Source organism: Colius striatus, chromosome 4, assembly GCF_028858725.1.
Source record: "Colius striatus isolate bColStr4 chromosome 4, bColStr4.1.hap1, whole genome shotgun sequence".
NCBI lineage: Eukaryota > Metazoa > Chordata > Aves > Coliiformes > Coliidae > Colius > Colius striatus.
This window is the reverse complement of record NC_084762.1, coordinates 8,367,796-8,382,256: the sequence shown is the minus strand read 5'-3', so window position 1 is coordinate 8,382,256 and position 14,461 is coordinate 8,367,796. Positions and strand designations below refer to the sequence as shown.

At 36.9% G+C, this 14,461-nt stretch overlaps 1 protein-coding gene across 1 annotated transcript in view; it reads left to right on the top strand.

Moving 5' to 3' along the window:
• Window positions 1–10,989: 10,989 nt before the first annotated feature.
• The window catches only part of DNAH5 (dynein axonemal heavy chain 5), a 107,344-nt gene continuing 103,872 nt past the window's right edge, over window positions 10,990–14,461 (top strand). Inside the window, exon 1 of the mRNA XM_061994820.1 lies at window positions 10,990–11,046. Coding sequence (XP_061850804.1) covers window positions 10,990–11,046 — 57 coding nt within the window. The remainder of the gene's footprint in view (window positions 11,047–14,461) is intronic.

Genomic DNA, 14,461 nt, shown 5'->3' with positions numbered 1-14,461 from the left:
TTTTATTATCCCAGAGAAAGAGAAGAAAGTGTGAAAGCAGACACTTTTACATTGGCTATTTGGTAAGCATTATGTTTTTCATGACATAGCTGCTACTACCAAGACTACTAAAACACTACTGAGAGTGGTTTCTGTTATTGGTCAATGAACTGGGTAGCCATTAAATATACTTAGTTATTGCAGCTCTGTTTCATCAAATTTGTATCAAACTTAAATTATAAACCAAATATCTGGAAATAAAGGGAATCTTGTTTGGTGGCAAATAACTATGAATTGTATAGACTGGAAAATGAGTAAGACTTTCTTAAAGTCTACTTGCAAGTAAATGTTAATTAAGAAGGTCATAACCTTATTAAATAAAGAAAAAACCAAAACACTTTCTCCTTCCCTTCACTTTCTAAATTTTCTAATTTATGTGTTGAAGGAATTAATTTCCTTTAATTGTACATGTATTGGTAAATTATGGCTAGGGAGATGAAACACATGTTTTACTTGCAATGTTTCAAAACAAAAGACTTTTTATATGAGCTAGTAATAGACCTGAACAAATATCTCTTTCTGGGTTACTGTGTTGTTTCTATTTTTAGCTAATGCACCTAGCTCTTTTCAAAGATAAACTGATAGGGCCATCTCAAACTAAGATTAGTAGGTGTTATCCAAAGGGCAGCTGGAGGTTTAAGTAACTTTTAAATGACTGGAAAAAAACCACCAAGCTCAGCATAGCTACTGGGCTGTTCTAATGAACATGTTGTTTATAGTGGAGTGATAGAGTACAATGGAAATACCTTTTTTCTGGAAAACTATAATGGTATAGATATGTTGTGCCCAGGTTTTTTGCATCCTGATTGCTATATAGTCCAACTTTAAGGTTTACAGTTGGATTTGGTGACCTTAAAGGTCTTTTTCAACCTAAACGATTCTATAACTTACCCAAGACGAGTACAGCATGTCTTAGCTGCATAACTGGCATCTGTATCCACACTGTAAGATGTGATTTTCTTGTGACCTATAGGTCAGATGAGTTACTCTTGTGAGCTCAGTGCAGCTGTGAGTGGAGTTTTAAAAAGCTTTAGAGCAATTAAGTTCAGCTGTATCGGAACAACTGTAATAGCTGTTGATTGCACAAAAGCACTGTGAAAGATGTGGAGTGAAAAAGCCTTGATTCAGCACAAGTAATCAAAAACTTTAAAATGTTTATATTACTTATTAAAAGGACATAAAAATTCCATCACTGGAATTATTTTACTTCTATGGGGATCCAGTTATGTTTCTGGTGCTGGCTACTGAGCTTGAAATAGATTTGGGCCATGGAGCAACTTGCAGGGCTTGAACCAAATGCTCTTGTGTGATTGCTGTTTATAGTCAGATAAAAATGGGATTTTTTTTTTTTAATTGACAAACCTTTTGCTGGTTATTCCATGGAAAAATTTCCAAGTGGACACTTTGTTACTCATACAAAGCTACTCATAAATACCCCAGGTTAGTACAATCAAGTTTTTATTTATTGATTAATCTCTTATGTGGTTTGTGTATTAACAAAACATCAGGTGTGAGTCTTCAAGGCTTATGTTGCTAAACCCTCTTCCAGGTAAAGTAAAAAGCAATAAAACAGAAAATATGAACTCCTACATGACTGTCTTCACTTAAAAGGGTAACAAAGCAGCTTGTAGGAAGCAGTTAATATCTGTAAAAGTATTTACTGCCTCAGAAAGAGATGACACATATAGTTAGCACACTGATCTGGCAAAATTATGTCTTGATAGGTTGCATAAGGTGAGGAAGCAATTATCCTTCCAAATTTAAAGGCAACTATCTATAAGTTCAGTCTATTTATTACAGGTATATTGCTAGACTGAACAAATACATTTTTTTAATCTTTATAGTGATAACTTCAGTGAAAAAAGTTGCATTTTTCACGAATTTGTACTCACCTAATTTGCCTAAAATGGGAATATTATGATTTTAGAAACTTGTGTCCTGAAATCTTCTATGTTAGATATGATGTCTTCTTAGGCTTAGTGAAAGAGAGAACTAGTGATCCAATGTTAAGACCCTTCTCAAATGTCTCTCATTCTGTAAATCAGCATACTCCAGAGTTACAAAAGGTGGTTAGTATTGCTTAGACTATAAGTTGTTTGAATACCTGTGAAAGAGGCGATATGATCCAAACCAAACCTCTAACAGTTCTTCAACCCTTGACCGTAAAGTTGTTGCACTACTTCTCTGGAGAGCTCTGAAAACAAAAAAGCAACGTTTCTGTAAGGCACAATTGTTCAGGTTGGCACAGCCTGTTTACATCCTACTGGAGAGTCCATAACTTCCAAACCTGAAGCAGACAGAATGGAAACACTTCTTGACTTAGCACTGCATGCTACAGATGATTAGGAATTATTTACATTAATAATAATGATAAAGCCCATAGTTATTTAAGCTCTTTTCTTGAAGGTAAATGTTTATTTACTGTACTGAAATTCTGCAGATGTCTGAAAGGAAACGTTTCATAGCTTTCTAGAAAATATAGAGCAACATCTTCTACTAGTATTGAATTGTTGACCCCACATGGCATGTGACAAATACAAAATTACAACTTCTGCACTTGTGCTGATTAAGAAGCTAAAGTTTTAGTTCTAGGATGGATAGGGATGTACATACAGCCTTTGGGATAGTGTATTAACTTGTCTGCAGAATAATGTGCATGCCAGAAAGTGAGATGGTCAATTGTTATGAACAGTGAACAATGTATCTAAAGGAGGTTCCTGCAGAAAGGATGTTTAGACTGTAATAGGAATAGAGACATATATTTCAGCTGCTGTACAGTGTATAAACCACTCTGATACAGTAATTCACAACAGAAATTTTGCTATCATGGACCAACTTACCTTTGTATAGAATACAGGTGGGTTTATATAGTGTTATTTTTTCCTTTCCATTACTGAACATTGAACAAGGAAGATGTTTGCAACTGATTAAAAAAAATAGTATTTTCTTAAATTCCTCCTGACTTAGAAATATTTGCCTTGAGTTTTGGAGGATTTAATAGAGAAACTGTATTTTTGATGTAAAAATGAATGAATGTCTGTAATACAGAACATGTAGTTTGATGAGAAATGATATAATCAAACTTAATGCTAGGGCATTTGTAGTGAGCTAAGTGGGCAGACTGCTTCTTGCTCCATCAACAGAGATAACCAACCTACAGGGAAGTATTTGTGAAAGGTCTTTATCTAATGCAAATGGCCAAAGTCTCTGGACTTGGAGTATCAAGTAAAATCACTCAAGATGTTATAAAATGTACACGTGAATATGCAGCTTTTTTTACGACTAGCTAATTTTCAGAGATCATCTTATTAACAGTAATCTTCTAATGGTTTTGGAATCAAATGTATGAATATCTTCATCTAGATAGGAAAAGCCTTGCAGAGCAAATGAGACAGCAAACACATCCCCCACCCTCCCAATATTATCTGCTCCAGGACTTGTGTTCTGTGTTGTGATTGCTGGCAAGCTGCTTAGAAACTTTTCAAAGAAGTTATGATTTATCTCAGTTATATCTTCTCTGCTGCAGGATTCTAATTTTGCAGCTTCTGATAGCTGTATAGAGAGCAAAGGGTAAAGCAGAATGAGATATCCAGTTGTTTCAAGAAGGGTACATTATGAATATCTGGAGGTGGTTACTAGAGGTGATTTCACTGAGGCAGTGAAACAATATGACTTGGAGTCCTAAATGGATTGAACAGATTAGATAGTTGCAGTTCTAGAAAGGCAGGTCAGAGCACATGCTTAATTCATTGTAAAACCTTATATTTGATGGCTTATATGCTTTTAGTGTTGCTGTTTGGATCTGGTGCTCAGGTAGTGCTACTTACCCAGCTGTGTAGCTGTGACTGCTTTACTGAAAATAGACATAATGTTAGGCCTTTGGTACAAGAGGCAAGTGAATCCCTTTCTTGGGGACCAAAAGGAATGTTAACAGTATTTTTACTATGAAGTATACATAGTATCTGGAAGCATGGTTAACTTGCTCATTATGAATCTGTGCAGTGTTTTAGTAGGCAGATGGCTTGGATTTCTTGCATGGAACTGCAGGATTTGGATTTTTTTTCCCAAGGACAGGCAACTAAACTGCAGTTTGATGAAATTCCAAAACAATCCTTAGGCAACTGGAAAATCAGTTAAGCTGTATTATAATTTAGGTCTTGCAGAGGTGTGACAATTTTCAAGCTCCACTTACCTTACACCAGTTACTGTGAGAAGTAACTATTCATTTTATTCCTATCCTCTTCTTCATAACATTTGATGGAGTTCTTTATCTCTGCAGGGTCATTTCCCTTCTGCTTTTCCTCAAAGCACTTGACAATGGATCTTTATGAAAGATTTTTGCAAATCCGGGTCAGGTTGATCAATCTTTTTACGCTAATGCTTATTAACCCCTTCAGTGAACCTCAGCAGTTCACGGTGAGTGTTTTTCCTTTTCACAAAAACCTTATTGACTTTTCCTTGATAAATGAAATTACTTGAGCTACCCCTTAATTCTACTCTTTATTCCAATACCTGTTATTTTCCTAGTCAGTCTTTTCTCATCAGTTGTTTTTCCTTCAGCTAGCCCTGAAAGTGTGCATTTTACAAGCCAATGACCAGTCCTCTGATACCAGCGCAGAGTATATGTCACTGTAAGTGGTTTTGCTCTTTGAGCCCCTTCAGATTTTTTGAGTGCCTGCTCATCTGATGCATTACTAGGCAGTGATTAAAACAAAAACCAAAAAATGATCATCTTATAGACTTGTCTTCTGAGCCTTAATGTGTTGCTGTTTAAATTGGAGGTTCCTATGAAGGAAATATTGAATGCATCTGTAGCAAAACTGTATACAAATTTAGTAATCATGTGTTGCATTCTTGCACTATTATGATTGTTTTGGAAGCCATTCTGAAAAGTTCCCTAATTCTGTCATGCACTGTGAAGGAGATCTCATTATCAGCACTTGATATTTCTTACTAGCTGTTATTCAGACTGCATAACCTTCCCTTATCACATCTTTGTCTAAGCTATCAGAGCTTAATTTGTCTGGATTTCCCTCATATCATTGTTATTCCAGCTTTTTGGAGGATACCTTCTTGCTTTTACTCTATTATTTAGCTATGCTAGCTGGATTATCCCTTTTCTTGTCTTTCTTGGTAGAAGCTGTGCAGTTGCTCTGCATTTCCAGCATGATATTCTTAAATAGTTTGTGTGTTGTCTGTAAAGATTTTACTCTTTTGACTGCTTCTTTACCTTTTAGTAGTTCCTCATTTTAAAGCACCATTTATTTGACACTGTTAGGTCTTTAAAAAAATTTGTTAGTGCTGTGAGGTTGTTGAATTTTGTATTTTATTCTCTTCAACATTAGCATTTTAAGCCTGTTATTGTATCCTTTTAGGGCCAATGTAGGAGTCATTTGACCTCTGGTATGTTTTTTTTTTAATGATAAACCTTATATGACTGATAACAATGTTTAAAACATTTAGTATCAGCATCACAATATGAGATGATATTTCCCTAGTGTACATGGAGACAGCTGAAGTTTCTTACTGATACCATTCCCTGCCACGGGAACGTCTCTCTTCACTGTCAGCATGTCACAGTCAATACTTCCATCCTAACCAAGTAGTCAGTAATATCATATGCTATGTCTATCTTGTTTATGACTAAGTCTTCATTCTGTTTGGCTCTGCTTGGCTTGCTGAATTGATTGAACATTGAGCTTTTACAGAAATGTAGGCTTTTCCATATCTCCTGTATAGTAAATAACCTTGACGTGTGGCATAAGGTACCAATGATACCTTCTTTATGCTGCGTTTCTAGTGCTGCTGTTATAACAGTATCTTTATTCAAAGGTAGCATCCCAGTTCTTCCAACTTTGTTTCTAAGACTTCTCCTGCTTAGGTAGAAGCAGGTATGTACTTGTTTTAGTTTTCTTTTTCCATCCACTCTGTTCAAAGGGACAGTATTTGTTCCAGCCATTTGCTATGGTTTGCAGTGTGGCAGGTGGCAACCTCTGCTTTATTGCATTAGAATTCCCTCTACTTCATGCAAGTGATATGTATTTTGAGACCACATTATAGCATTTCCTCAGGCTAGGTTTAAAACTACCTCTCTGATCTTTTTCAAGTGTAAAACCCACGGAGTTTACCTAACTTATGTGCTTCAAAACCTTTCCTTTCATTTCAAGACTGTCCCTAGCTTCCACTGAATCTGGACCTTGTTTCTCTTCTGGTCTTCAATTGCATGTTAAGAATTTACCACACTCTTCACTCTGCATTGCTAATGGCACTGGCAACATTTGAGTAGTGTTGGGAATGCTTGAAATATGCTACAAGGTAGCATGTTTTTGGCTTTGAGCCAAAGCTGATGTGCACAATGTATGATTCTATGAATGTCCACAGAATTGGTAATAGAAAAGGGCAGAGGAGGTGTGAGATTCTGTACTTCCTTAAAATGGGGAATTTGTTACTTGCATGGTTACTGGAACTGAAGATGTCTGTACACGTCTGTCTTGGTAAAGAGAAGGCTAATTGTATATCTGTCTACTTAATATAGTCAGTGATTTATCTTTATATATTGTTTTCTTGGCAGTGGATCAATTAAACAAGAAGAGCCTGAAGAACAAATTTCTTACCTAAAGCAGGACAGGGAATTACAGTAGGACTTCCTACATGCTACATTAATTCTTTAAGCTTTATGCTTCTCAATCTTTCACCGTAAAGGCAGCAAGATAATATTATTATAGGTTAAAATCTTGATCATATGTATTACCTCAACACACAAGTAAGATGAAGGAAAGTGATATTTTTCAACTATGATAGCCTTTTTTTTTCTTCTTTTTTTCTTGTTAGAGCTGATGTAAGACATTAGGTGGCTGACAAATTGTACTCATTAGGTGTTTTAATTGAAATATCTACTACTGTAGGAAATTGCTATATCTGTTGAAGTTTTAGTTTTTGTCAGTGAAGCAGTTAAAAATCCTTTCCTTAAAGGCATTAAAGGCTCAGTGTTATTTGAAAGCAGCTCAAGGTAAGGAAGTCCACTCTTTGCTTTAGTTGTTATTACTGCAGTTGTATGAAGCAAGGACAGCAGAACAAGATATGCTTTTCTTTTAAGTCCCTTCACTTCTACTCAGCTCAGATTTTCATCTGTGATTTGTGAATGATCATCTTCATAAAGGACAACTTCAGCTCTCAAATTTTATGCAGACTTTTTTATTATTTATGCAGTATTTATTTTGTGGTCTTGTGAAAAAACAAGTGTGAAACTAACATACGCTTTCAGCTTTTAACCACTAGATGGTAGCTAACTACTATCTGTAATTACCCGTAGTGCAATAATCCTCATTGCTGAAGCTGTGCAGCATAACACTACCAAGAAAAAAGTCTTTTGACATTGTGGAGTGAGCTTTCATAATTCCTAAACTAATATGACAACTTAATATTTTAATCTGAAAAGTTTTTCTCTAATGCAGTTGATTCTGCACTTCATGGTTTTACTGACCTGCATAGTAGTGACTTATCCCAGATCTGACTTAACTTTTTGTAGGGTGCTGAAAAGGTATCCACAGACAGGGATGATGCAACATCCAGGGATGATGTTGAAGAGCACAGCCAGCCCTGTCAAACCACCTTCCCCTCACTTCTTCCCTCTTCCTGAGCTCAGGACCCTGATCCTGGTATCTTTACCTCCTCCCCATCATGAGCAGCACAGAAGGGCAGGGAATGGGAGTTTCAATCAGTCTTTTCTCAATGGCTCCTGCAGCTTGTCTTGCCTAAGGGCAAGTGGACTCCTTGCCACCCCCTGCTCCACTGCAGGGTCCACTGCTGCAGCTCCTCTCCTCTTCCTGTGTGGGTCTCCGCAGCCCGCAGGCACCACAGCACATCCTGCACCACAGCCGCTGCCTCACACGGTCTGTCGCCCATCTGGGCACACTCATCCAGAGCTGCTGGTGGCTTTCAGTCCTACTGTTGCTGTCCATGGGTTGCCTTCTCCCTGTGGGCTGTAGAGGGGTGTCTGGTCTGGTACTCCTTCCTTCCTCCTTCTCTGACTTTGGGGGCCACACAATTGCCTCCACCTTGTACCACTCCTTCAACCTCTTCCCCATCTTAGGTTGGCCCAGTGGGGCCAGAGGTGAATCCAATTCAGAACTGGGAGAATTTTTGAAGACTGCTTACAGGGGCCACCGTTGTAACCTCCTCTCCCTGTTAGCAAGCAAAAAGCAGTTCCACACATCCCGTGACACAGGATCCCATGAAGGACTTCCCTAGAGGAAAATAGGACTGAGAAAAACTGTTGTATCTGCAAGAACAATATCCTCAGAATGCAAGGATGGACCATTCAGTGCTCAGAAGGAAGAGCAGGTCTTGCAGAAGGCCAGCATGGATGAACATGGAAATGGGAAATGAGAATGGCTTTTCTATGTACACTGGCAGCAAAGGAAAATATAACCCCACTGCTCAGCGGGACAGGAGACTAAGTAACAAAGAACATGGGAAAAGCTGAAGTATTCAGTGCCTTTTATTGTCTATTTTTGTGAGCTGGGTTTGCCCTCTGACTTTGTAGGCCTTCAAGCCTTCTTGCAGAGTGTATGGAAATGAAGGATTACCCATGGTAGCCAAAGATACTTCAGCATTTAAGATACAGAGATACAAAGCACTTAAGGCAATTAGATGTGTGGAAGTCCAGGGGAGCAGATAAGGTGCACCTGAGGGTGCTGTGGGAGGCAACCAATGTCACTTTGAGCCCTCTCTCATCTTTGACGGTCTGGGGAGGTTCCCAATGACTGAAAAAAAGAGACAAGTGTTACACTCATCTTCTAAAAGAAGAAAAGAGAAGATGCAGGAAATGACAGACTGATCAGCTGCACCTCAGTTCCTGGTCAGGTTAGGGGCAAACTCTTCTGGAAGCTATTTTATGACATGTTCAAGGCCCAAGAAGATGACTGCCAACAGGTAGTATCAATTTATTAGTGTCAACTCCTTGCTTTCTATGATGAGATGGCTAGCTATGTAGACAGTAGTGCTGCTTTTTTTTGTTTTGAGTTTAGCAAGGTGTTTGAGGATAAATCCTTAGAGTCTGACTGGTGACATATTGACTGAATAATGGATAATTTGGGTGGAAAATAAGCTGGATAAGTAGGCTTCAAGCCATACCAAGTCCAGCTAGTGGCTAGTTGCTAGTGGTGTCCCTCAAGGACTAATAGAGAGGCTAATACTAGCTTAGTGTCTTTACAAATTACCTGAATGATGGAACAGGGTGCACTCTCTGCAGGGTTGTTGATGATAAACCAGGAGGAGAGGATTATATATAGAGAGGTGGGACTGCTATTCAAATAAACCTGGACAGCCTTGAGAGGGGCTGAAGGATTCTGTTCCAAAGCAAGTTGAATGTGAGCCAAGTGTAATGCACATCACAGCAAAGGATGCTGACCACAGATAGAGCTGAAATAGCCAGCACGTTGACAGAGCAAGTTCATCAATGGGTCATCAAGACAGTTGGGAGGCCAGAGTATGTGATGTATGAGATCACACTTAGAGACTTGGGTTTGTTCAGCCCTAGGAAGAAAAGGCTAAGGAGAGATCTTATTGCAGCCTACGACTGTCTAACAGGAGAATACGAAGAGGACAGAGGTGAGCACTTCATGAAGGTGTATGGTAGTAAGAACCAACATACACAAGCTGGAACACAGGAGATTCCAGTTAGATGGAAGCAGTAATTATGTTGGGTAGTCAAACATTGTTATAGTGCCCAAGAGATTGTGGAATCTCCATCTTTTGAAGTATTCAAAACTCAACTGCACATCTCTGAGCAAACCTCTAATTGTTCTGAATATATCCAGGGATTGACTCAATGTGCAGTGTTTAATAGCATGTTTAACTGTAAAGTGTTCAGAGAAAGCTCTGGCTGTTTACTTTTCACATTGTTTTTCTTTTGTTCTTTCTCTTTCAGACATTTATACACAATCAGGTTTCACTATAGTAGATGGGGAAAATGGTATGGAAAATTTGGATAATATGAAGAAAATGATTCTTATTCAGTGTGATTTTTGTCAACACTGGGATTGTTAAGTGATTTTAGACATGATTCACATTGATGTCAGTGGAAGCAGAAATATTTAGGGGCATTCTAAGCCTGAAATAGCTGCAAAAATTTATTGTTTTTCTTGTTCCTAACATTGGATCATTAGTTTGTTTTTCTTGGCATTTTCAAGAGGACATCAGATTAGATTCTGTCACTGAAGTGGAAAAAAATAAAGCTATTTTGAGAAGAAGAAAACATTCCTTGCCAAAGAAAAATTGCTGTATTAAGCAACCATTGTGCAACTGAAAAAAACCCTGAGACTACGTGTAATTGCATAAAAAATATGAATAGAAAACTTGGTAATTTAGTAGTCTGTAGGTAAAAGCTATTTGAAAGCTACTTGACTGTTGCTATATATTTTAACAATCCTGTGTGACAAGGAAACAAAGGTGTCTGTTGATATGAGGATTACTTAAGAAGGCTAAACACAAATCAGAGAAGCAGTTATAAAATTGACTTTTGCCAATGGTTATGTTGTCCTTGAGCATGACAAATCGTATCGAGTGGTGTTTGTATATAAACAATATCACCTTAACAACACTGGGGTTGGCTGCAGTACTATTTCAACTCCTAATCTATAGGCAGTAAATTCTGGTGGTTAGAGACTTCTAGTTTCTAAAGCAGACCAATTAAGTTTTCAAGTAATTTAAATGCACATTAGAACTGAATTGTAAATACAAAGCTCAAGTTAATAGCTGCCGCTTTTTAGGTCCTTGCTGTAGTTTCTATAGGTTTTTTTTTTGTGTAGGTATTCCAATAGATAAGGAATGAAACAAATATGAACAGAAGGTTAGGGGGAGAGCGCGCAATGCTGAATCGAGAAGTTTACTCCTTGGCTTAGGCTTCTTGGTGAAAAACAGTACTTGATGCTTGTATCAAGTAGCACAATGTTTAGAGCTGGAAGAAAGCAACTTTGGAAACAGAGCATTGACAGAGTTATAAAGGTAAGTAAAACCTGAATTTTGGGCTGGATTGAGACTAGTAACCATATAGATTGAATAAGGGAGGGGGAAAGTATAGAAAAATGTGTGTTTTAAAATGCTGTAAGTGAATGATGTTGGTTTTGCAAAACTTTCTAATTATATAAAAGTGGATAAAGTTTGCCTTTTAAAGCAAAACATATTTGCAATAGCTATTTGTCATGAGAAGTAGTTAATTTGTGTAACTGATCTTATAAGATAATTGCTAGGTTATCAATCAAAGCTTGGTTGCATGATTTGTTTTGAAAGGTAAATTTACACTGAGAGATATTTATGCATTTGACTACTGGTACTTATATCTTGTCTGGATTGTTGCAGTGGTCTGGTAATGGTATAATGTCACAAATGTTACATCTGCACAATAAAAAGCCTGATGATAGATCTGGCAAGAAACCAGGGGTGGGCTGTGCCACCAAGGAAAGTGAAAGTTTAAGTTTACTCTTCCCATACTTTTAAAGTGGGAATAGAATTTTGAGGACAGTGTATAGCATTAAGAAACAAAAATAAAATGCAGATGTAATTAAGACCCTTAGATTATTTTTAAAAGCTACTTATTTGAACAAACTCTTCCTGAATTGTTGTAACAAATGTGGCTCAGATTGATGTTTGAGATGCAAGAGTCAGCTAAGGAGACTGCCCTAATTCTGTAGGGTATGTGGTTTTTTTTGGAAGGGAATGAGTAAGAAGCTGTAAGAAAGCAGCATGTTTGAAAAGTGTAAAATAGTTTGCATTTTACTTTTACAGGGTGATCCATGAGCAATACTTATGCAATATAGAAGCAAGTTAATGGAGAGATGGAGAAACACCATCTTGGTTAAATAAGTTTTGGATAAGATAGTAAATTAAAAATAGAACACTCTTGCTTTTGGACTCTTTTACTATTGAACTTCGCAGTAAAGTTCAAGTGTGTTGTTCATCTGTAAGACTTTTATCTGAACGTGTCTAAATTCAGTGATGCACACTATTCTGACAACCAAATGCATCATTTGCTGGAGAAACTGTGTTCAGGAACAAGTTTTAACTTGTACAGTTATGACTTGCATACTAAATAACATTCATGCTAACTCTAAATAGAGTGTCTGCAGACACATCAGCAACTGCACTCTGTAATGGAGAAGTTGGCAATAGTCAATATTTGGTTTCCAAGGTGGCTGTTTTTAATGAAAGAACCCTGACATCTCTGACTTCTGATCTTTTTGCTCTTATAGTAGTTAGAAAACACTTTTTTTTGGTAAAAATTAATTCCCATTTGTTGCTTCAGGTTGATGGTGTGATGGTTATGGTTCTAGGCATATATTAAGGTTGATTTAGATCTTTCCCTTTATTCTGCTTCAGAAGATATCTACTGAAATTGATTTCCCTTGCTAAATTTTTGGGTTTTAAGTATTAGAAATGTTTAGGCTTTATGCAATGTAAAACAATTAATTTATTATAACCAGATTAACCATCAAAGAAAGACTTTTCAGTTAATTAGTTTAGCTTTGGACTTTCCATCTGTTGTGGGATTGTCTTATAGTGTTTCATACCTCCATAACTAACTAAAAGGGGGAAGAGAAACCCAAAATGAAATGTGGCTGTGTTGTTGTTCTTTAAATGAAGAAGCAAGGTAAAACTGTACTATATAAAACTTAGATAGTCCTTCCAGACATCTTAGTGAAAAAGCATTTATCTCTTATACATGTTGTTCCATCTGGATCCTCCTACATCCTGAAACAATATGAGAAGGCTTTATCGTGTGACCTTGATGGAAATTGCTGCTGATACTTTTCAGAGTTTGCATTTAAGTGTTACTGCATGCACCAGCAGTTCTGCTCTTATCTACGTAAATGATAGCTTATGTGTTTTTAGCAATCCTTCTATTTTCAAATCATACTCTTTCAGTGTACTATTAAATGATGTTTGTTTGAATTACATAAACCTGCCTAGTTTTTAGTGACTTTTTTTTTTGTACAGATACTATTTAGGGATATGTAATTCTGCAGGATGTAAAAAAATGTACAAAAACTCCTGGGTCATGATTACATGGCTGGTTTGAAGCAAGACGTGAGGGTAGTTAAAGTTAGCATCTAGAAAACCAAAGACTGAATTTTAGAACAGATTAGTGAAATCTTTCATTTAATTTCTGATCAATACAAAAGGATTGAAGGCCTGAAATGCACCTCTCTACAACAATTGTAAAAGAAATAAATCTGGAATAGCAATCTACTTATTCCTCCATGAAAATTTGCTCATTTATATCTGACCTTTAAAGATGATGAGGTGTGGAAAAAGGGAAGAATAAGAGGTAGAAATTCACAAGTTTCTTTCTATTCCCAAGATTCCTAATCCTAAGTAAAGATTATCTTAAAGATCTATTCTTTAAATATTATACAAAAGGAAATTCATATTTAAACCAGTAACCAGTCTAGCTTCTGAGTGTTTTAAAATATTTAAATTAATGATTTGATAGTCAAAGCACTGAAAATTAGGTTTCTTCTACTTTTTTGGGACAACTTAATTCTGAAGATGAGGCAGAAGTGTCTTCTAATGTCTGGAACAACTGAGAAGTGAGAATTTGTGATTGAGGAACACTAAATTTGAGGAGAAGAAGTTCTTAGAAATGACAGATCATCAAAGCATGGGACACATGACAGGCAGAGTGTGTTCTTGAATTGTGTTGTAATGACTATCAGGAAAAACATGGATGCAACTTGCATTAATTAGAAAGATATCCACCAGAACAACTCAAATGCCTTCCAGAAGTGCTATGTGATAAATGCAAATGAAAGTCTTCATAAAACTGTAACCTTACTATCTAGTTAATAATTCCCTATTTTCTTTAGGTACAATTCCCTAAGTGAGCTGAAGTTAACTAAACTTTTGAAATTTTGTGACATGAACCAATGCTCCAGTTACTGGAATTAGACATCAGATATTGCCTAATGCTGTGTGAACATGATAGTGGACAGCTATACATGATAGTATCTTACAGAGCTTAACAGACTGCAATTGAGGGATTGGAAAGCATTAAAAAAAAAACTGAAAAAACACCAGAGTGTGATGGCCCAGTTTGAGACAAATGAGGAATATGCTCATGATTTCAGCCTACATGAACAGAAACTCATAGAAGAAATTGAGGCTGTGAACATATTCAGGGCCATTGGTTTAGGTAGAGTTGTGAACTAATAACCAACGCAAGGCGAATACTTTGTGTAGTAATGTATTTGGAGTTCTATACTGGAAGCACAGCACAGTACAGAAATACTCTCTCTATAGCCTGAGTAAAACAAAACGAGCTTTTTGCTGGATTAAATAAAAGCTATCTAATTGGCATTGGTTGTATTTTTTGTTGTATGTTAAAGGTGCATTATCAGTTGTGCTCAAATGACTAAACCAACAG